General features: G+C 47.7%; 1 protein-coding gene across 1 annotated transcript in view; it reads right to left on the reverse strand.

Annotated features, from left to right (window-relative positions):
- LOC135905551 (cell adhesion molecule Dscam1-like) overlaps nucleotides 1-17,088 on the reverse strand; it is a 448,511-nt gene that overhangs the window by 36,403 nt on the left and 395,020 nt on the right. Inside the window, exons 10-16 of the mRNA XM_070536454.1 lie at nucleotides 9,409-9,840; nucleotides 7,327-7,488; nucleotides 4,509-4,808; nucleotides 3,457-3,576; nucleotides 2,907-3,086; nucleotides 2,325-2,472; nucleotides 1,112-1,260 (exon numbers count right to left, since the gene is read on the reverse strand). Of these exons, the coding sequence (XP_070392555.1) occupies nucleotides 1,112-1,260; nucleotides 2,325-2,472; nucleotides 2,907-3,086; nucleotides 3,457-3,576; nucleotides 4,509-4,808; nucleotides 7,327-7,488; nucleotides 9,409-9,840 (1,491 nt within the window). The remainder of the gene's footprint in view (nucleotides 1-1,111; nucleotides 1,261-2,324; nucleotides 2,473-2,906; nucleotides 3,087-3,456; nucleotides 3,577-4,508; nucleotides 4,809-7,326; nucleotides 7,489-9,408; nucleotides 9,841-17,088) is intronic.

Consider the following 17,088-nt stretch of genomic DNA (forward strand, 5'->3'; position numbering starts at 1 on the left):
TACAAAGTTAAATCATACTCTCTGCTTTCGAATATAAATAATGTCAAGGACACCCTTATCAGAGCCACGATAAGGTTCGGTATTCACGTTTAGTGTGACTTTATAGTTAAATATTTTGCATTAAAGATATCAAATTTCACCAGCTCTAATGACATTAACTGCGGAAGCAACAGCCTCTAACAGCGAACAGCGATAGCTTTTAAAGGCCTTTTATTTACGTTGCGCAGAACGCAGTATCATTACGGCTGTGGACTTCTAGTTGCGTGCACAGCACTGTGCACAAATAACTAAACACTGTACCACTGCGCCCTAGCTCAGTGGTTAATGTCTCAGGCGTCTAGCTGCGTAATGATGGTGATGATGAGCTTAAAGTTATTGGCACATAACAACTCACGGGGAGGTTGGCAAACTGTCGAGCAGATAATAATGCCTCATGGGTGAGCTTCATCCTCATTTCTTTCCCTCTACAATCCTGTATTCTAGCATAGTCTATACAATTTTACTGACGTGTATAGCGCAGTTTCTCGCACAGTTCGCTTTCGTGTAATGCCGTGCGTCTCATTCTCTAACTTCTTTCACTAAATGTTAAAACTAGTTATAGTAGATGCAGAGAAAATGAATTGAAAAATACAGGGAAGCTAGTCATATGTATTTCCTGTTGACTATGAAGGCATGGACAAAAATAACGCTGTGGCGAGCAGCACTAGTGTATTGGTGAGTAGCATTGTAAGAGCCTCTGATGTAGGTCTGTATACTGCAGCGGCTAAAGCGCCGCTTTCGCAGCTGCCTCGCGAATGGCATTTCTGTGAAATGACTGGGGGCATCTGCTCTGATAGCGATCTCTTATACTACAGCGTGCCAATTGCTTTGTGTCTCAATCCGAGTAACAGTGAACGAACAAAGAGAGAGTATGTGAAAGCCGTTTCACAGCCGCACGTGCTGCACGTGTAGCACTGCTCTTCGTCCTAGTCTAAGTTCCTTTGATATGTCACTCCAGTCAAGGTAGCCTACACGCAAGCGATTGCATGTAGGCTTCCTATTTTAGTCACGTACAAAAAAATTTGCTAACGAAAACGTCAATTCTAAGCATTATTCGCTGCAGCCGCCCAACCTTGAACGGTAAGTTGAATATTGGTCGAATCCTCGCCGAACTCATTGGTCGCCTGGCAGGTGTAGACAGCGTTGTCTGACCTCTCCACCTGATGGATGCTGATCTTTGAGACGGTGACCTCGCCATTTCTATCTTCCATCCGGGAGTACCTGAAATACGTAGAGGCAAGATAAGAGTAATGGTGTTCGGGACATTTCGTTCTCCGCTGTGATCTGTTCTGATTTTGCAATTTTTTTTCCATTTCCTTAAAACAAAGCAGCAAGTTAGTACTACGAGTTTTGTTTTATTTTCTTCTCCTTAATTTTGACGTAGTGATTCCGGTCCTAATCTACACATATCTTTATCTAAGTTCTGCAGAGCTTTTGTGAGCATCACAGCTCTTTGGGAAATATTTACAAAAAAGAAGTGCGTGTGTTTTGCTCCTCCAGAAACACGAGATTGAATCAAATGTCTGTCGTAGTTTACTTTTCTTTTCTCTGTTTACTTTTCTTTTCTCACTCAGTTCGGATTTCCTAATGTCAACGAGGCTCTTAATTGAGTCCGTTTACCGACACACACTATAACACTGCTACTTGCCATTTTTATATAATGAACCATCTCATGAAAAACTATGAATAAACATTTACGTAGGCTTTCGGGTTCATCAGTAAAGACTGTGCGAGCGCACACAAGGATGGAAGCAAAAGAACGTGAAGACATCGCGCGACTGGAAACGTCCTTGTTAGTTACGCGGAATCCAAAGAAAATGTTTTTGTCTTACCGTGGCGTATAAGTCTATAGGTTTATGTAGGCCTATGTAGTAAAGATAGAGAGTTTTGTTCTTTTTACAAAAACATGCTTAAGAGAATAGGAATCTGTCGTAGATTGAGGCTTTTTCAACTGGGATTTGCCATCTTGACTTTTCGCCCTTTACCGTCATTTTCAACTGGGCTTCATATCCAAACAGCAATTCACGCGACTCATTCGGCCGTAACAGCGCAAAAGGAGTAAAGGACTTGTCTGTCTGCTTGTTGTTTTTGCGCTACTTTCGTCTTGAAGAATGATTTACGTAGCCCTTAGTTTCGGCAACACTTCATTTGGGCCTAGTTGGTACATACTTCTGAACTAAACGTAACAGCGCAAACATATAAGACGAGCCACAAAAAGAAAGACACGACACACACTGGCGCTGACTGGCGCGGTTCTCCGCAAAACTTATAAAGAATTCCATCACCTCCTTTCTTTCAACACGTTGAGTGGGAGGTTGTTCTTGAGCCAGTGGAAGCGTATCGGTGAGTCTCCCTGAGCCGGACAGGTCACCTCGGTGCTTTCGCCTCGGCGCACGGAGACGGTCGTGAACTTGCTCGCAAAGCGTGGGGCACCTGGCAAGCAATTAAGGTTGAGGGTCGCAGGTAAACCATGGAAACAGGTAGTGAACAGAACGATCAAATGCACTAAAGAATTATATCAACGTTATTTTTAAGAAACACTGGAATGATTTTTTCTCTACCGATACGAAACAACGCACTATCCATTATCGGGTTAATGTTTATTTTAATCAACCAATTTCATTACCAGTTAGGACAGACGGCGACAGTTGGGGTTGATTGTCTTTTTCAGAGCAGCTACATGGTTGAAACATGTTTCGCCTCACCGCCATTTATATAACAGGAAAGCTAGTGAGATCCCACTGTGGTGATTTAATAGCACGAATGAGCAATATAGGGTACTGGACAGCTAACTTTTAAAGGTACAACGATAAATGTGCGTGGCGCTACATGGTAACGTAGTTGCAAGCGCGTTGCCGGTAACTCACTTCGCACAGTAAGATGCAGCACGCGGCTGATGCCGGATCCCACGCCGTTCGAGGCCTCGCAGAGATACAATCCCGCGTCCCCGGGCTCCACACTGCGGATGCTGAGTGTCCCGTTGACCAGTATGTGGATGCGCGAGTTGCTGATGATGGTGCGGAACTGCGACGCTGGACTCACAGGCTCTGCGAAGGAGTGTCCCGTGTGTAGTCACGCCGGCAGCACTTGTTCGGCAGCCAATGCATTAGTACTACCGAATTAGCAACAACACAATAAGAAGAGCTTTAAAAGTTCAAGTTGTCCACCCAGTCAAGTGGCTGTCTGTTGCTTCATTAACTTCCATCATCATTTCGTTTATTTTATTTTTTTAACTTTCTGTGATACAGATCAATTGCTGCAGTGACAGCGTCTGCCTGTTTATAGCAGCTTGCGTTAGCTTCATTGTGAATTTCGTTCTTCCTTCCGACGGCCACAACTGCCAAAACAAGTCGACGTGCGCGGTGCCTCGTAAAGTTTATTCAGAGCAGGCTTCGTGCTGAGTAGTTTAGTCATCACCTGCAGCGCTTTTCCATCGAATATGGGGCTGGGGCACGCCGCTGGCCTGGCAGTCGACGTAAACTGAGCGTCCTGTCACGGCAGTCGTGTCATTTGGCTCCATAGTCCAGGCAGGAGGCACTGCGAGCGCATTATTAATGAACGCACACCCGTTAACAGGTTCCCTTGCAGAGGGAGTGTGACACTGACATGTGTTCTCCTTCGCGAGGACATCTGTCCTCGCTCGGGCGCATAACATGGATGTGATTGTTCTATTTTCTCCAACTTGTTGCGGTGGAATGAATGAATGAATGAATGAATGAATGAATGAATGAATGAATGAATGAATGAATGAATGAATGAATGAATTCACAAGTGCGAGATGATGGCGCTGTACGATTAAAGTCGCATCTATAGGGGCGCAAATCAAGTCCAGGCGCAGTGTCATGCTATCGGCACTATGATGCCTCATTTAATTCCGGATAAGTTTTCAATTTCCACTTTTATTCATTATTCATTACTCATTACTTAGAAGATTCAACTGAGACCTTAATAAGCACTTTGAACATCAGTACCTAGTTGGTGCAAATTCATAAGTTTGATGGCGTACTCTATTCATCTTTCCTACTTTTTTATGGTTCTTGATGGTTGATTTATTCAAGAAGCTAAGTGATTTTCATCTAGTAAGTTAATGGTCACATGTGATTTTGACGTGTTAGTATTCACAATTTGTCAATAGAAAAATGAATAGAAAACCGAACACATAAAACTCGGACGCCTAAATAAGCGCCGGGTGCGGGTGTGGCCGGGTAATTTCCTGTCCTAGCTTTACCTGAGCTCTTGTAAACTTATCAAGTACAATGAATCAGCGGGCCCGACAGCATGTTCTTGCAAGCCAAAAATATGAATAGCAATAGTGTTCAACGTTGGGTGAGTTGGTGCTGCATCATTCTCGGAAGAGCGCAACAAAGGAGCCACGTGAAGAAGGAAACACGCGATAAAGCTCTTCTTTTGGCCATTATTTTTATGATAAGATTACTAAGGCAGCTATGACGATTCGTGCAAGAACGCACCTTTAACGAGTAGCTCGGCGGAGTGCTCGGCTGACGCGTACTCGTTCGCGGCCCGGCACGTGTAGTTTCCGTTGAGGCGCGACGAGACGCGTGGCAGAGTCAGCGTGGACACGAATCCGCCTTCGGGAGAGAGCACGGCCACGTCGGGAAGCGGGTAGGCGCCCGGCACCAGCGGCTTCCCGTCGCGTAGCCACTCGATGCGGATCGGAGGGTCTCCCGCGTGCACTAGACACGTGAGACCCGCCCGCATCCCCTCGTGCAGGTTGGCCTGGAAGCCAAATGGCGTTATCTGTGGCCCGGCTGCGAATTGTTGAGGAATAAAGAGGGGGAACAGGTGGAGAAGGGGGGAGGGGGTCGAGGAGAGGTGGGGGGCACAGTCGAGTCATGTAATGAACAGAGCTTGCGCGCAGGCTTCCGAAACTTGCAAATCAAGGGTCTAGCATATAACCGCGGGATAAAAAGTTTGGAGTATAGAAGCATAGAAGTACTCAACCAGCTCCAATATAGTCAAGCGTTTGCAGTCCTGGCGTTCGTGGGCTATGTGCGCGTGTTACGGATCAGCGCAATGTCCTGTTTCATCTTTCATTTCGTATACGCATGCGTAACGCTGCCACACCACCGTAGTAGACGTTAACCAACTCGCATGACTTTCTGTTCCTTTCTGAGTGGCATTCACCTTTTCCATTTAGCTTGCGATATGTGGCCCACCACTGGCAAGCTGTATGACATAGAATATGAATGAAAAAAATGGTAGGTTTCGTTGTCTTCTCAGACTTTTGCTCATATGCATCTTCTCAATTATAGCTGTGCCATAACTTCAGAGCCCACAACCACGACGGAGTAAGCCCTCATTCAGTTACTGTGGATCTCAGCTGCCGGACACTGGTGCCTTAAACAAACTGCGGTAAAGCAGGAGTAAAATTCCCCCCGCTATCGTCAACGGTGCTTTGATCTAGAATGCTTGTAACGCGTATCACTGTAACAAAATTCCAGCAGAGCGAAGCTATTGCATCACCGCAGTAAGCAACGTCAACCTCATTATAACGCCCCGCTAATAGCTCAGCAATGCAGAGAATGGTCTTATGCGGATTATTTCTGCTTTCTATTTTTATTTTACTCGGGATAATTAAGCACTGAACTACGTGGCGAGGTCCCAGGAGCCCGCTCTGCGGCATACTCGTTAGCAAAAGCATGTTTACTGTGTAAACTCAGGTGTCGAAATCGTGTGGACTTTAGATCCTTCTTTACTGCTAGGCGGCGCTTATCGAGCTCGCTGCAGGCTTGGAGAATTCCTTGCTATGTTTTACACTAACTTTCCCCGTTCAGTAGACTACGCTGCGCGCCAGCAGAAGGCGTGCGGCGCAATCCATTACGCGGCCGCTCATTGACAGGCAGTGCTTTTTAAAAAAGCTGCGTCATTATAAAAGCACTTACGATGATTGAGCCCAGCCTCCTCCGTTGTTGCATTTGTGTGTGCTTTACTCAATTCGGCGCGTACGCATTTTAATTATGGGCACGCCGTTACTGGACTGGTCTGCGGCCCACGGTCCTTCACGAAAGTAATTTTCAATCTTCTATACCATAGCTACGCTAGAAATAAAAGCTTATACGCTATGAAGCCACACACAAAAAAAAGAGAGAGAAAGAGAGCTCTCTCATTTATTACAATGTTGGAGGGCACCAACTACGTTAACAACCTTCCGTTATCCTGTCAACTTTCCACGAAGCATGTCGTCAGTACACCAGTGGCGTTAATGAACTCAAAGGTATTGTTCCCTCATTTTAATTTTGGCGATTGACCCACTATCGCAGGTACGCGGAAGCAGTCAGAATAGTCACAATATCGTTTGTTATAATCTAGTCTGGAAGTAAAGGGCATTGGATGTTTCAATATATAAATGAAAGGGTGTTAGGAATAAAATGTGTGACTTGTGCGCGAGCGCACTTCGAAAGTCTTCCACGCTAGTTTCATTTATAGCGCAGAAGGTTTCTTAAATCTATTCCTTGGTTACTATTTGCTGTTGTTCTTATTTTTTTGGAACTGTAGACTTTCCCGGTTTAGCCGCTAACTTCTTTTGCACATAAAAAGGACATTAGCAAGAAAAATCCCGAGAGGCAGCACCGCTTTAAAATATTGGAAGCAGTAAGAGATGAGCGAACATAGGTAGAAAAAAATTATGCCTTCTCAAAAGAACAAAGCAGCCTTGACATGTTACTATGGAAACGTCAGATAAAGCCAATACGTCAATGTCGACGACCGTTTGGGGCCAAATTGTCTATCACGCCTAGAGAAAGACCAGGCACGAGCTTACTAGAATCCATTTTGTTAAGTCATCTCAGTTTTTACCGCTAAGAAAACAAGATATAAAGGTAAATAAGGGCAAGTGTGGTGGTGCATAAGTGATAGGGCACTTGAACACAATTTTTTCGATATGAAAAACTGAACGCTTGCTCATTTGGCATAGCACTTTGCCGAATGCTCATGCATGCCTCTTTATGACAAAATTAAAACACTAGGGAAAAGCAGGGACACCATAGCACGTGAACCCTTGCAGGTAAATCACGTTAAGAAACATGATTCTCTACGTATAAGCAAAACATCAGTGAGCTTCCGGAAAAGTGAATATGATATGACTAGCAGATTTCAACTAATTTCCTTATCTAGGTGCGGACACGTAAAGGTAGTAGGTACTCCTATCTTTTTACAGTATATTGCAGTATACAATGACAAGTGGCTTGTAGTGTCCCCATGCCGGAAGCAGCAGTGAGGAGGTTAAACAAGGAGGTTCACTCACTGAACCAATAAAGTTTCACTTACTGCGCACAAGCAGCGATGTTGTCCGATGGAGGACCTGGGAGTCTGGTCCATGCACGGTGCACGTGTACTGGCCCTGGTCATGCTCGTGGTCAATATTCTGGATTTGTAGCGTCCCGTTAGGATATACCATCTGGCGCTGGTTCAGCGGCAGCCGCCGGCCATCTGCGTTATTTCGCAAAGTAAAAAGAAAGCGGGTGCCCCTTGGTATTCGTTAAAGAGGTTTCCAATGTGTAGACTACTTGCTGAATAAGTAGGGCGGAACACCTTCATTTTCGAGGTTAAATTGTGGGGCCATAACACATCGGTCCGCTTCTAGTAATCAATAACGAAAAAAAAATGTCCTGGCGTTTTCCATGCCGAAGTCACGATCTCATTATGACGCACACCGCAAGGGGGGGTAGTGCGGATTAATTCCTACCCTCTGGGGTTCAATAACGAGCACCTAAATCTAAGTGCATGGGCATTTCGGCCTCATCAAAATGCTGCCGCCACGACCGGAACGCACTTCCGACGTCGAGTTCCGCAGCGTTAAGAGCGCTAATGGTAGCAAACCAATCTTTGACATCAACAGGGAAACTTCCTGCGTTACTTGATCAATTTTCAGACTCCCCTTTTGATCGCGACAAAAACGTACCTCTAGTTTGTCTTCAAGATCAGTCGCACGTGGTTCATTACAGCTGACAACGAAGACACGTCGAATGTGTCATTTCCTTCGAGATACGAAGCCGCAGGTCAAACAATCACAATCCCTCCCTTTGGCTTCTCTCGAACTAATGTAGTGATGTACTCAAACTAAATCAAATAAGCTCTGAGTTATCAATATCTAAAACCAGCACACACTATTGAACCGATGGCTAAAGGATAAATAATATTGGCCGAGAAGATGCTGCAGATACGGCATATACAAGTCACCATGTTGGCAGAAAAAGAAAAGCCAAACTAAACAAGCAATGGACACAAAAAAGTGCAAGCTCGCAGCTAGCCTAAACACTGAAAGGGAGAGAAAAACTGAAGAATGACCACTCGGGCAAACTCGTTCGATGCTAAAGTCCCTTAATTAAATCGTTACGGCAATGCTGCGGCCAACAGGCTGTTTGGATTCCGCGCGCGGTGAATCTCGGAGGTCGTGCCGCATGTGACATTTGTATTGCGCCAAGCTGCGCCACGCTGCGCTACCCATATCGAAGCTTGCGAAACCTTGTATAATATTTCTAGATCGGTGTTGCGGGCAACGGGAACACTCACGGGTGTCGCAGAACTTAGTCCCCCCCCCCCCCCCCCCTCCCCCGATATGGATCAACTAACAACAGTATCTAAGCATTTGTAACGTGCTCTCCCCGTTACATCCGCCTCGCTCTCTCCCTGTAGTCCTGTCCACGCTACCTCAGACCTGTCTTCTCACAGGTCGCGGTATCACCAGTTCCTTTGAGCTTGCCCTTCCTGTACTAATGTCTGGATGCTGGCTAGTTCGTTCTAAGGCAATATCCTTGAAGAGAACCATGCAAAGGACTTGACAGGCTAGTAAAATGCATTAAGAGAACACTGTACCTACAGATGAGTTCATGAATACTTCATACACTCTAGGTTGCACAATAGGCACACGGGCGAGATGAAATGACCCGGACGACACGAGCTTAAACCCTCAACTGGAGTTTTTAGCGAAGGCACTGTAACTAATAAAAAAAGAATATCTTAGAAAGCTCACCTAGTATCAAAACCCCTTACACAGAAAAAAGCTAATAATTATTCAAACCATAATAACGCACGACACCTGGAGTTGCTTATAAGTCATTTTCCGATTAGCACTATCAACCACTTTTTTAACACTAACGTGACCAGCTTTCTTGCAGTCGCAAACAACATGCTCAAGAAACTGCGCAAGTGTACAATGCAAATTCTGATTTTGTGTTTATTTTCATCAGTGGTAATGTCAGGCCTCAAGAAGGACGCGTGTCAGATTTAGTTTGACTCGGGGGCCGCTTTTTGCAGCACACTATGCATGTGTTGGCCTCTCACCTCGACCGTCTTTTGCGCTATTCCCTAAAAAGGCCATGTCCTTTCTATGCAACAAATCGCACTCACCTTTGTCCCAGTCTATGTTCCCGTACGGGTATCCGCCGAACGGGCACTGCACCGAGAATGTGCCACCGGCCAGCGCCGAGAGGTTTCCCAGCGCTCGAACGAAAATCGGTCCGTACACGTTGATTCGTGCCGAGTGCGACGCCACGCCTGCGTAGTTGGACGCCTCACACACGTAAGAGCCGCCGTCCTTGATTTCAGCCGATGATATAGACAGCGTGCTGGACACCTCGGCTCCGACTGCGCCAGAACTGGCATCTGGACCGGCAGCTCGTACTCGGACACGGCCGTGGCGGCTGTCGATGGGCCATACACCGTCCAACGACCAAGTGATGCGTGGAGGTGGGTCACCCAGCGCCACACAATGCAGAGAGACAGGCTTGCCCGGCCGCACGGTGACCTCGTCGAAAGTTGATTTGAACCTGGGAGCTTGATCTAAAGATGACGTGAAAGAAAAGCGGAAAAGAGAAAAAGATCCATTTAACTACATAACTACATATCCATTATATATCCATTATATCCATAACTACATATCCATTATAACTACATATGTTAGGTTCGTTTAAAGCGAGGAGTTTAATAATTACCTTTGCACTGTGTTTTTCTTCTTGTCGCGTTTGTATCGCGCCATGGAAGTACCAGATGAAGTCAAGAGGCGTCTATGCACCTTCTTGAAGCATATTAGAGGACACGCACCAAATAATTGTTTAGATATTTTTGTGTAATACTCGAGGCTCAAACTGCAAGACACTAATGATTGCAAAACACTTGTGCCTCTAATGAGCAGCAAGTGACATAAGGTGACGGATGAGCGGATTTGATCTATAAGCCTTTTTTCAAGCCACTAGATACAGGCAGTACCTATCGAGAAAACTGTTGAATGTTTATGTATATCTGTGAAACATAAACACACATAACAGAAATTTTCGTTCATAAGCTGCTTTTGATTATTGGATTTTGTGTCTTGAAATAGAACTGTCATCCACCCGACAACAGCACCATGCTACAAAAACTGCAAAGAAGGACATATTGGTTTCTCAGACAGAAAGTTCCATAGTTGAAGAAAACAACGCGTTTTCCTGGGATTGAAACCAGGACCAACGTCATTCAGACCGGACGACCTCCCATCAGATTCTTCGTTAGCCAGGAGGCTAGAAGATCGTAGGCAGAGGAAGAACTGATCGAGAACGCAGAGAGTGGTAAAACTGACAGTCACAAATCACTTCTGGGGAACGCCGCAAGGATTCGGAAGTTCTCATGAAAGGGAAAATTTTCAATTTCATTGCATATATGCCTTGCGGTAAATCCCCCAAGTACACAACATTGAAGCCATCGTATTGCGAAGCGTTGAAGCCAACGAAACGAGTCATCTATGACGCGTGTACTCCATCCGGGCGCCTCCCCGGCACTCCCTTCCTAGTTACCGTATAGAGAGCTAATCATTGGTCCTCTATATTGCAATATGCTTTTGGGCAGCGAAGTCACCTCTCGCTCGCGCAGGGCTACATTGAAGGCCGCTTTTTCGCCAATCTTATTTTTGCTACTTTTCAGAAAGCAGCTCTTAGGCGCCCGTTCCTACGTCGAGCGTCGGCGTAAACAAGCCAATGAGCCCAGCGAAACATGAAAGAGTGAACGCGAATCGGGAGATGAAGGACGTGAGCCACAGATGGCGGAGATCACTGAGAGTGGCCTCTTCAGTGACGCGCTCGCGGGAAACTCGCGTCATGCAGACCCGCCCGACCACTCGATGCGTACTCGTATATATGGTCTCAGCCGGACCGCTCGTTTCGTACTATCGCCTGCTCGCGTCAGCTCTTGCTCGCGCTTGTTTGGTTTGCTTGGTTTGGTTTCGTTCGCACTTGTTTCTATTGTCATGGTTTGCCCTGCGCCACTCAATATATTGCGAAATGAAAACTCATTAGACCTGTGCTCAAACTTTGCATTATGGAGTATCGTTAACCTTGCGCGAAATGAGTTTTATTTGATCCGCTGTTGTACTGCACGATATATTTTCGCTTTACAGTTGAGGCATGTGGTTGAAGTTAGCGTTCTCGCAGAGTAAAAGTATTACATCATATTACACTATGCTACTAGCATGCACCGTATGTAAAACAAAACAGAAAAAACACTTTCCACACCCACTACGATCCCTGCAGTAGGGCGCGTTGCAACCTGTCATACTGGTAACGCAAGTAGCATTTACAGGATTGGAAGACGTTACGCGATTCGCACAGAAAAGTAATGCATCCGCGCGAAGGCTGCCATGTGTGTCGGACACAACAAAACGCGCCGCGCTGATGACGGCGGCGCTGGAATTGGCGAGACCACAAGGAGCAACGGCGTCACGGTACGTCGGCTTCTCCGCAGCAATTTTATTTCCACGTGACTGCACTTGACGAATGCCAACAGAGTGGCACGTGGGGAAAAGAAAGCACAACTCTGGCGCCCTGTGGGAGCCATATACAATAACTCTATTCCCTCACGATACGTCGCGCCGTCTAGCGACGCCGCCATGAAGTTCGCGCATGGCGCGCGCCTGCATATGCAAGACGCGAGTTCGATTACGCCCACCTCCGGATAAATTTTAAAGAATCGTCTTATCATTGAAGAGCCGCACTTGCCCAGTCGCACATACCAAGCTACTCTAATTGGCGAGAAAAGTGGCACATACCCCTTTCAAGCCCGCTTCCTGCAGCAGAGCAGCCCGATGATCCATTAGACCACGCACTACATCGTGATGGAAATGGGAACTGGGTGAAGCACTCAAATACGGGTAATCGCATTAAACGTACTTGAACCATCAATGGATACCGGTACACTGGTGGACTTCACTGTAAGCTTAAATTGTCTTCTTGCTAGGAGCACTTTCGCGAAGGAGTCGCAGTGGATGTGTCTTGAAATCGCTGCAGCGATTGCGTTCCAGAAATTCCAAGCTATCGTAACGAAGCGAGCTTTCTCTTGGACGCAACGTCTTAATAGCGATCTTGACAATGAGAACCAAGAGTCTCAAGGAATTGCCCACAAGGCAGGCTTGACTACAAACTCTTGCGCTCTTGAGTCCGTGTGCCGTTGCGACTGTACATGTTTATATGTAGTTGCGTGCCTGCGTGCGTGCGTACAGTAATGTGCAGCAGCACGTTAAATGGGCTGTGTGCGCTTGCCACTGCGTGTATAAAATGACATACTTTCTTCTCCAGCCCTCCCGTTTTGTTCATACTTGGGGTCCTCAGCCAATAATTAAAAAAGTTGGGTAATTAACCTAATTAATTAGTGAGTTGTGGGTAAAACAAAAACAATTGTCTAAGTTACTATATGCTATTGCGAATAGTATGCATTCGGTACAATTTGCTTCCGACGCGCCATTCATTTTTAAATTCTTGGTTCAATTTATGTGGGACACCCTGTATGTCGTTGACGTCATGCTTCAACTTTCTCAATGTTCCCGATTTTAATAAGGTCGCGGAGAAATGCTCAAGCCCTAAAGAAAGAGACTTTCTGGCAAGTCTTTTGTGAAAAAATGCACGTTGAAAAACATTAAAGAATATGTTGTACTTTAGAAGACTTAACTGCTGGGCTAGTTGGTGTTCTTGCATACTGGAAAGATTTTGCGCCAAAAAACACAACACACACAAGAAAGACGACAACACCACGGGCGCTACTTCAACTGTTTAATGAGAGTGAAAGCACTCGACATGCGCGGTGTTTTGGATGGCTATATATGTCGAGTGCTTTCACTCTCATTAAACAGTTGAAGTAGCGCCCGTGGTGTTGTCGTCTTTCTTGTGTGTGTTGTGTTTTTTGGCGCAAAATCTTTCCAGTATGCAATATGTTGTACATTTTGATTTTATCATGATAAAGCTGGGACTCCTGCTTTGCCACGTGAATTTCTTCACGATATATATATATATATATATATATATATATATATATATATATATATATATATATATATATATATATATATATATATATATATTGCTACGGCACAATATGTGCGATCACGAAAGGCCAGCAGTGTGAAGACGACGACGACGGTTAGAAGCTTGCGCGGGCTGTTGCCTCTTGGCCAAGCGCAGCGTATTTTCCTTGTAAATATATTTGTACATAGCTTTTCGTCTGCGTCTTCCTACGTAACATATCTGGTGGAGGTGGACGTTCCCTGTACCTCGTCACGGAGCTTCGCAGTGGACGGTACGTCGAGCCTTCCTTCATGGCTCCCGGTGACGACAACCCGACTCCGCCGGCTCCGACACCTGCTGCCACTTCGCCGACCTACATCACTCTCCCCGCTCCCCGTGATCCTGGCGTATTCTCGGGCCAAGATGGGGAAGACGTCGATGACTGGATCAGCCTGTATGAACACGTCAGCCGCAATAACCGGTGGGACCCTACTATTATGCTCGCCAACGTAGTCTTTTACCTCGGTGGCACACCTCGAGTTTGGTATCGCACGCACGAAGATGAGCTCACCAGTTGGGATTCACTTAAGACACAGCTTCGAGACTTGTTCGGCAACCCCTACGGTCACCAACTTGGCGCGCAGAAGGCGCTTTCCGGCCGTGTGAACACGTCAACAGAGCCCTATGTCACGTACATTCAGGACGTCTTGGCTCTGTGCCGCAAAGTTGACACCTATTGACTGAGTTCAACAAGGTTGCCCACATCCTCAAAGGCATTGCAAATGGTGCCTTCAACTTGCCCGTCTGCCCAACACCCCAGCGACATCTTCCTGTGCCAACACTCCTCGTCCCAACAACACTGCCGATGCTACCAGGATCGTCCAGCGTGAGATCGAGGCCGCCTATCCGCCTGCCCTTGACGCCAGTCCCGATGACTGGATCGTCGATGACTGGATCAGCCTGTATGAACACGTCAGCCGCAATAACCGGTGGGACCCTACTATTATGCTCGCCAACGTAGTCTTTTACCTCGGTGGCACACCTCGAGTTTGGTATCGCACGCACAAAGATGAGCTCACCAGTTGGGATTCACTTAAGACACAGCTTCAAGACTTGTTTGGCAACCCCTACGGTCACCAACTTGCCGCGCAGAAGGCGCTTTCCGGCCGTGTGCAGACGTCAACAGAGCCCTATGTCACGTACATTCAGTACGTCCTGGCTCTGTGCCGCAAAGTTGACACCCACATGACTGAGTCAGACAAGGTTTCCCACATCCTCAAAGGCATTGCCGATGACGCCTTCAACTTGCTCGTTTGCAACAATGTCGCCACGGTGGATGCTGTTATAAAAGAGTGCCGCCGCCTGGAACTCGCCAAAAGCCGACGTATTGACCAGCAGTTTGCCCGTCTGCCCAACACCCCAGCGACATCTTCCTGTGCCGACGCTCCTCGTCCCAACAACACTGCCGATGTTACCAGGATCGTCCGGCGTGAGATCGAGGCCGCCTATCCGGCTGCCTTCGACTCCAGTCCCACCAACACATCTGCAGTCACGGTCTCACTGATCCAGGCAGTTGTCCGCCAGGAGTTTGAAAACATGGGTCTTCACACCATCTGCTCGGCCCATCGCCCTGATACCCGCCCGGCTTCTTCGATTTCGCCCCGTCCCGCATCTTCTTACACACCACGTTTCCGCAACCCATCTGAATGGCGCACTGCTGACGACAAGCCTATTTGTTTCCACTGCCATCGAATCGGGCACATTTCTCGGTACTGTCGTAGTCGCTGGAGTTCCCCGATCCGGTCTACTTATACTGCCTACTCTCGCCCCTCAGGTGGCCCTTCTCGTCCCTATGCCGCACGTTCCGATAATGCCGCCACTGATTGTCCTGCAACGACCCGCCCCTATTCTCGTTCGCCTTCGCCCCTACGACGCCAATCTCGCTCTCCCCAGCGCCGTCGCTCCTACTCGCCCACTCCCTTCGAACGCCGCTCCCAGCCGGAAAACTAGACGATGCAGCGCCTCGAGGTGACGCTGCATTGCTCCCTACGCCGCCAAATCCTCTACTGACTTTGCCCACTCATCTGAACCTTCTTGACGTACAAGTCGACGGTGTTTCTGTGTCTGCTCTCATAGACACTGGAGCGCATTTGTCCGTAATGAGCGCTGACCTTCGTAACCGGCTCAAGAAAATTATCACGCCCGCCACGACGCCTGTTGTCCGTGTCGCCGATGGCGGAACAGCCCCCGTAATTGGTATGTGTACCGCCCGCGTCTCCTTCGCCGATCGCTCAACAATCGTGCTATTCACAGTCATCGCCCACTGTCCCCACGACATCATCCTCGGCTTAGACTTCCTCTCCGCACATTCTGCTCTCATCGACTGTTCCGCCAGTACTCTCCGCCTTGACCTGCCTGTTCTGGATCCTGCTGAACCCCACCCCAGTCGCCTCAGTTCCGCCGACTTCGTTCGCTTGCCACCTTCGGCACTGACCTACGTTGACCTAGTGTCATCCCCACCAGTCCCCGACGGTCACTACATCGCGGCTCCTATGCAAGACGTCCTCCTTACACACGGGATCACAGTACCCCATACGGTTTTATCTATTACGGCGAATTGCGTCTGCCTGCCAGTGGTCAACTTTGGCTTGACGACACAAGTGCTGCCACGTGGGATGTCTTTAGCCCAGCTTTGTTCATTCGAGGATCACTCAGTAGCATCCATTGCAGTAGACGACACTTCATCCGATACTCCTCTACCATCGCAGTCGACAAATTGTACCATCGCTGACTTACGGAACATGATTGCCCCCGACTTGCCCTCCGAGCACGCTCGTGAACTCTACCGCGTTCTGTTTTCCTACCACGATATTTTTGACTTTAACGATCGTCCTTTGGCCCAAACTACAGCTGTCAAACATCGCATTAATACCGGCGATGCCCCTCCTATTCATCGCCGCCCGTATCGAGTGTCCCCAGCTGAGCGTCAAGTTATTCACGCAGAAGTTCGCAAAATGCTTGCCAGGAACATTATTGAACCGTCATGTAGTCCTTGGGCGTCACCGGTTGTGCTGGTAAAAAAGAAGGATGGCTCATGGCGCTTTTGCGTGGATTATCGGCACCTTAACAGGGTTACCAAAAAGGACGTGTATCCCCTACCTCGGATTGATGACGCCCTTGACTGCCTCTACGGTGCTCGCTATTTCTCCTCTATTGACCTTCGCTCCGGCTATTGGCAGATTGCCGTGGACGATCTCGACCGCGGGAAGACTGCCTTTGTGACACCCCACGGTCTTTATCAATTCAAGGTGATGCCGTTCGGCCTATGTAACGCTCCTGCCACTTTTGAACGCATGATGGACTCCCTTCTTCACGGTTTCAAATGGTCCACGTGCTTGTGCTACTTGGACGACGTTATCGTATTCTCCCCAACGTTCGCTACGCACCTCGCGCGCCTCTCAGCAGTCCTGGACGTTTTTCGGCGAGCCGGTCTGCAACTCAACGCATCGAAGTGCCAATTCGGCCGTCGCCAGATTACCGTCCTTGGACATCTCGTTGACGGGAACGGAGTGCAACCGGACCCAGGCAAGATCCATGCTGTTACGCACTTCCCTGTTCCGACGTGTGTCAAGGATGTGCGCAGCTTCATCGGCCTTTGTTCGTACTTCCGCCGTTTCGTGAGGAATTTCGCCGCCATAGCACGACCACTAACCGACCTTTTGAAAAAAGACGCTCCTTTCCAGTGGGGCGATAACGAGGCCTCTGCATTCTTTCATCTAATCGA

Source organism: Dermacentor albipictus, chromosome 3 (assembly GCF_038994185.2).
Source record: "Dermacentor albipictus isolate Rhodes 1998 colony chromosome 3, USDA_Dalb.pri_finalv2, whole genome shotgun sequence".
NCBI lineage: Eukaryota > Metazoa > Arthropoda > Arachnida > Ixodida > Ixodidae > Dermacentor > Dermacentor albipictus.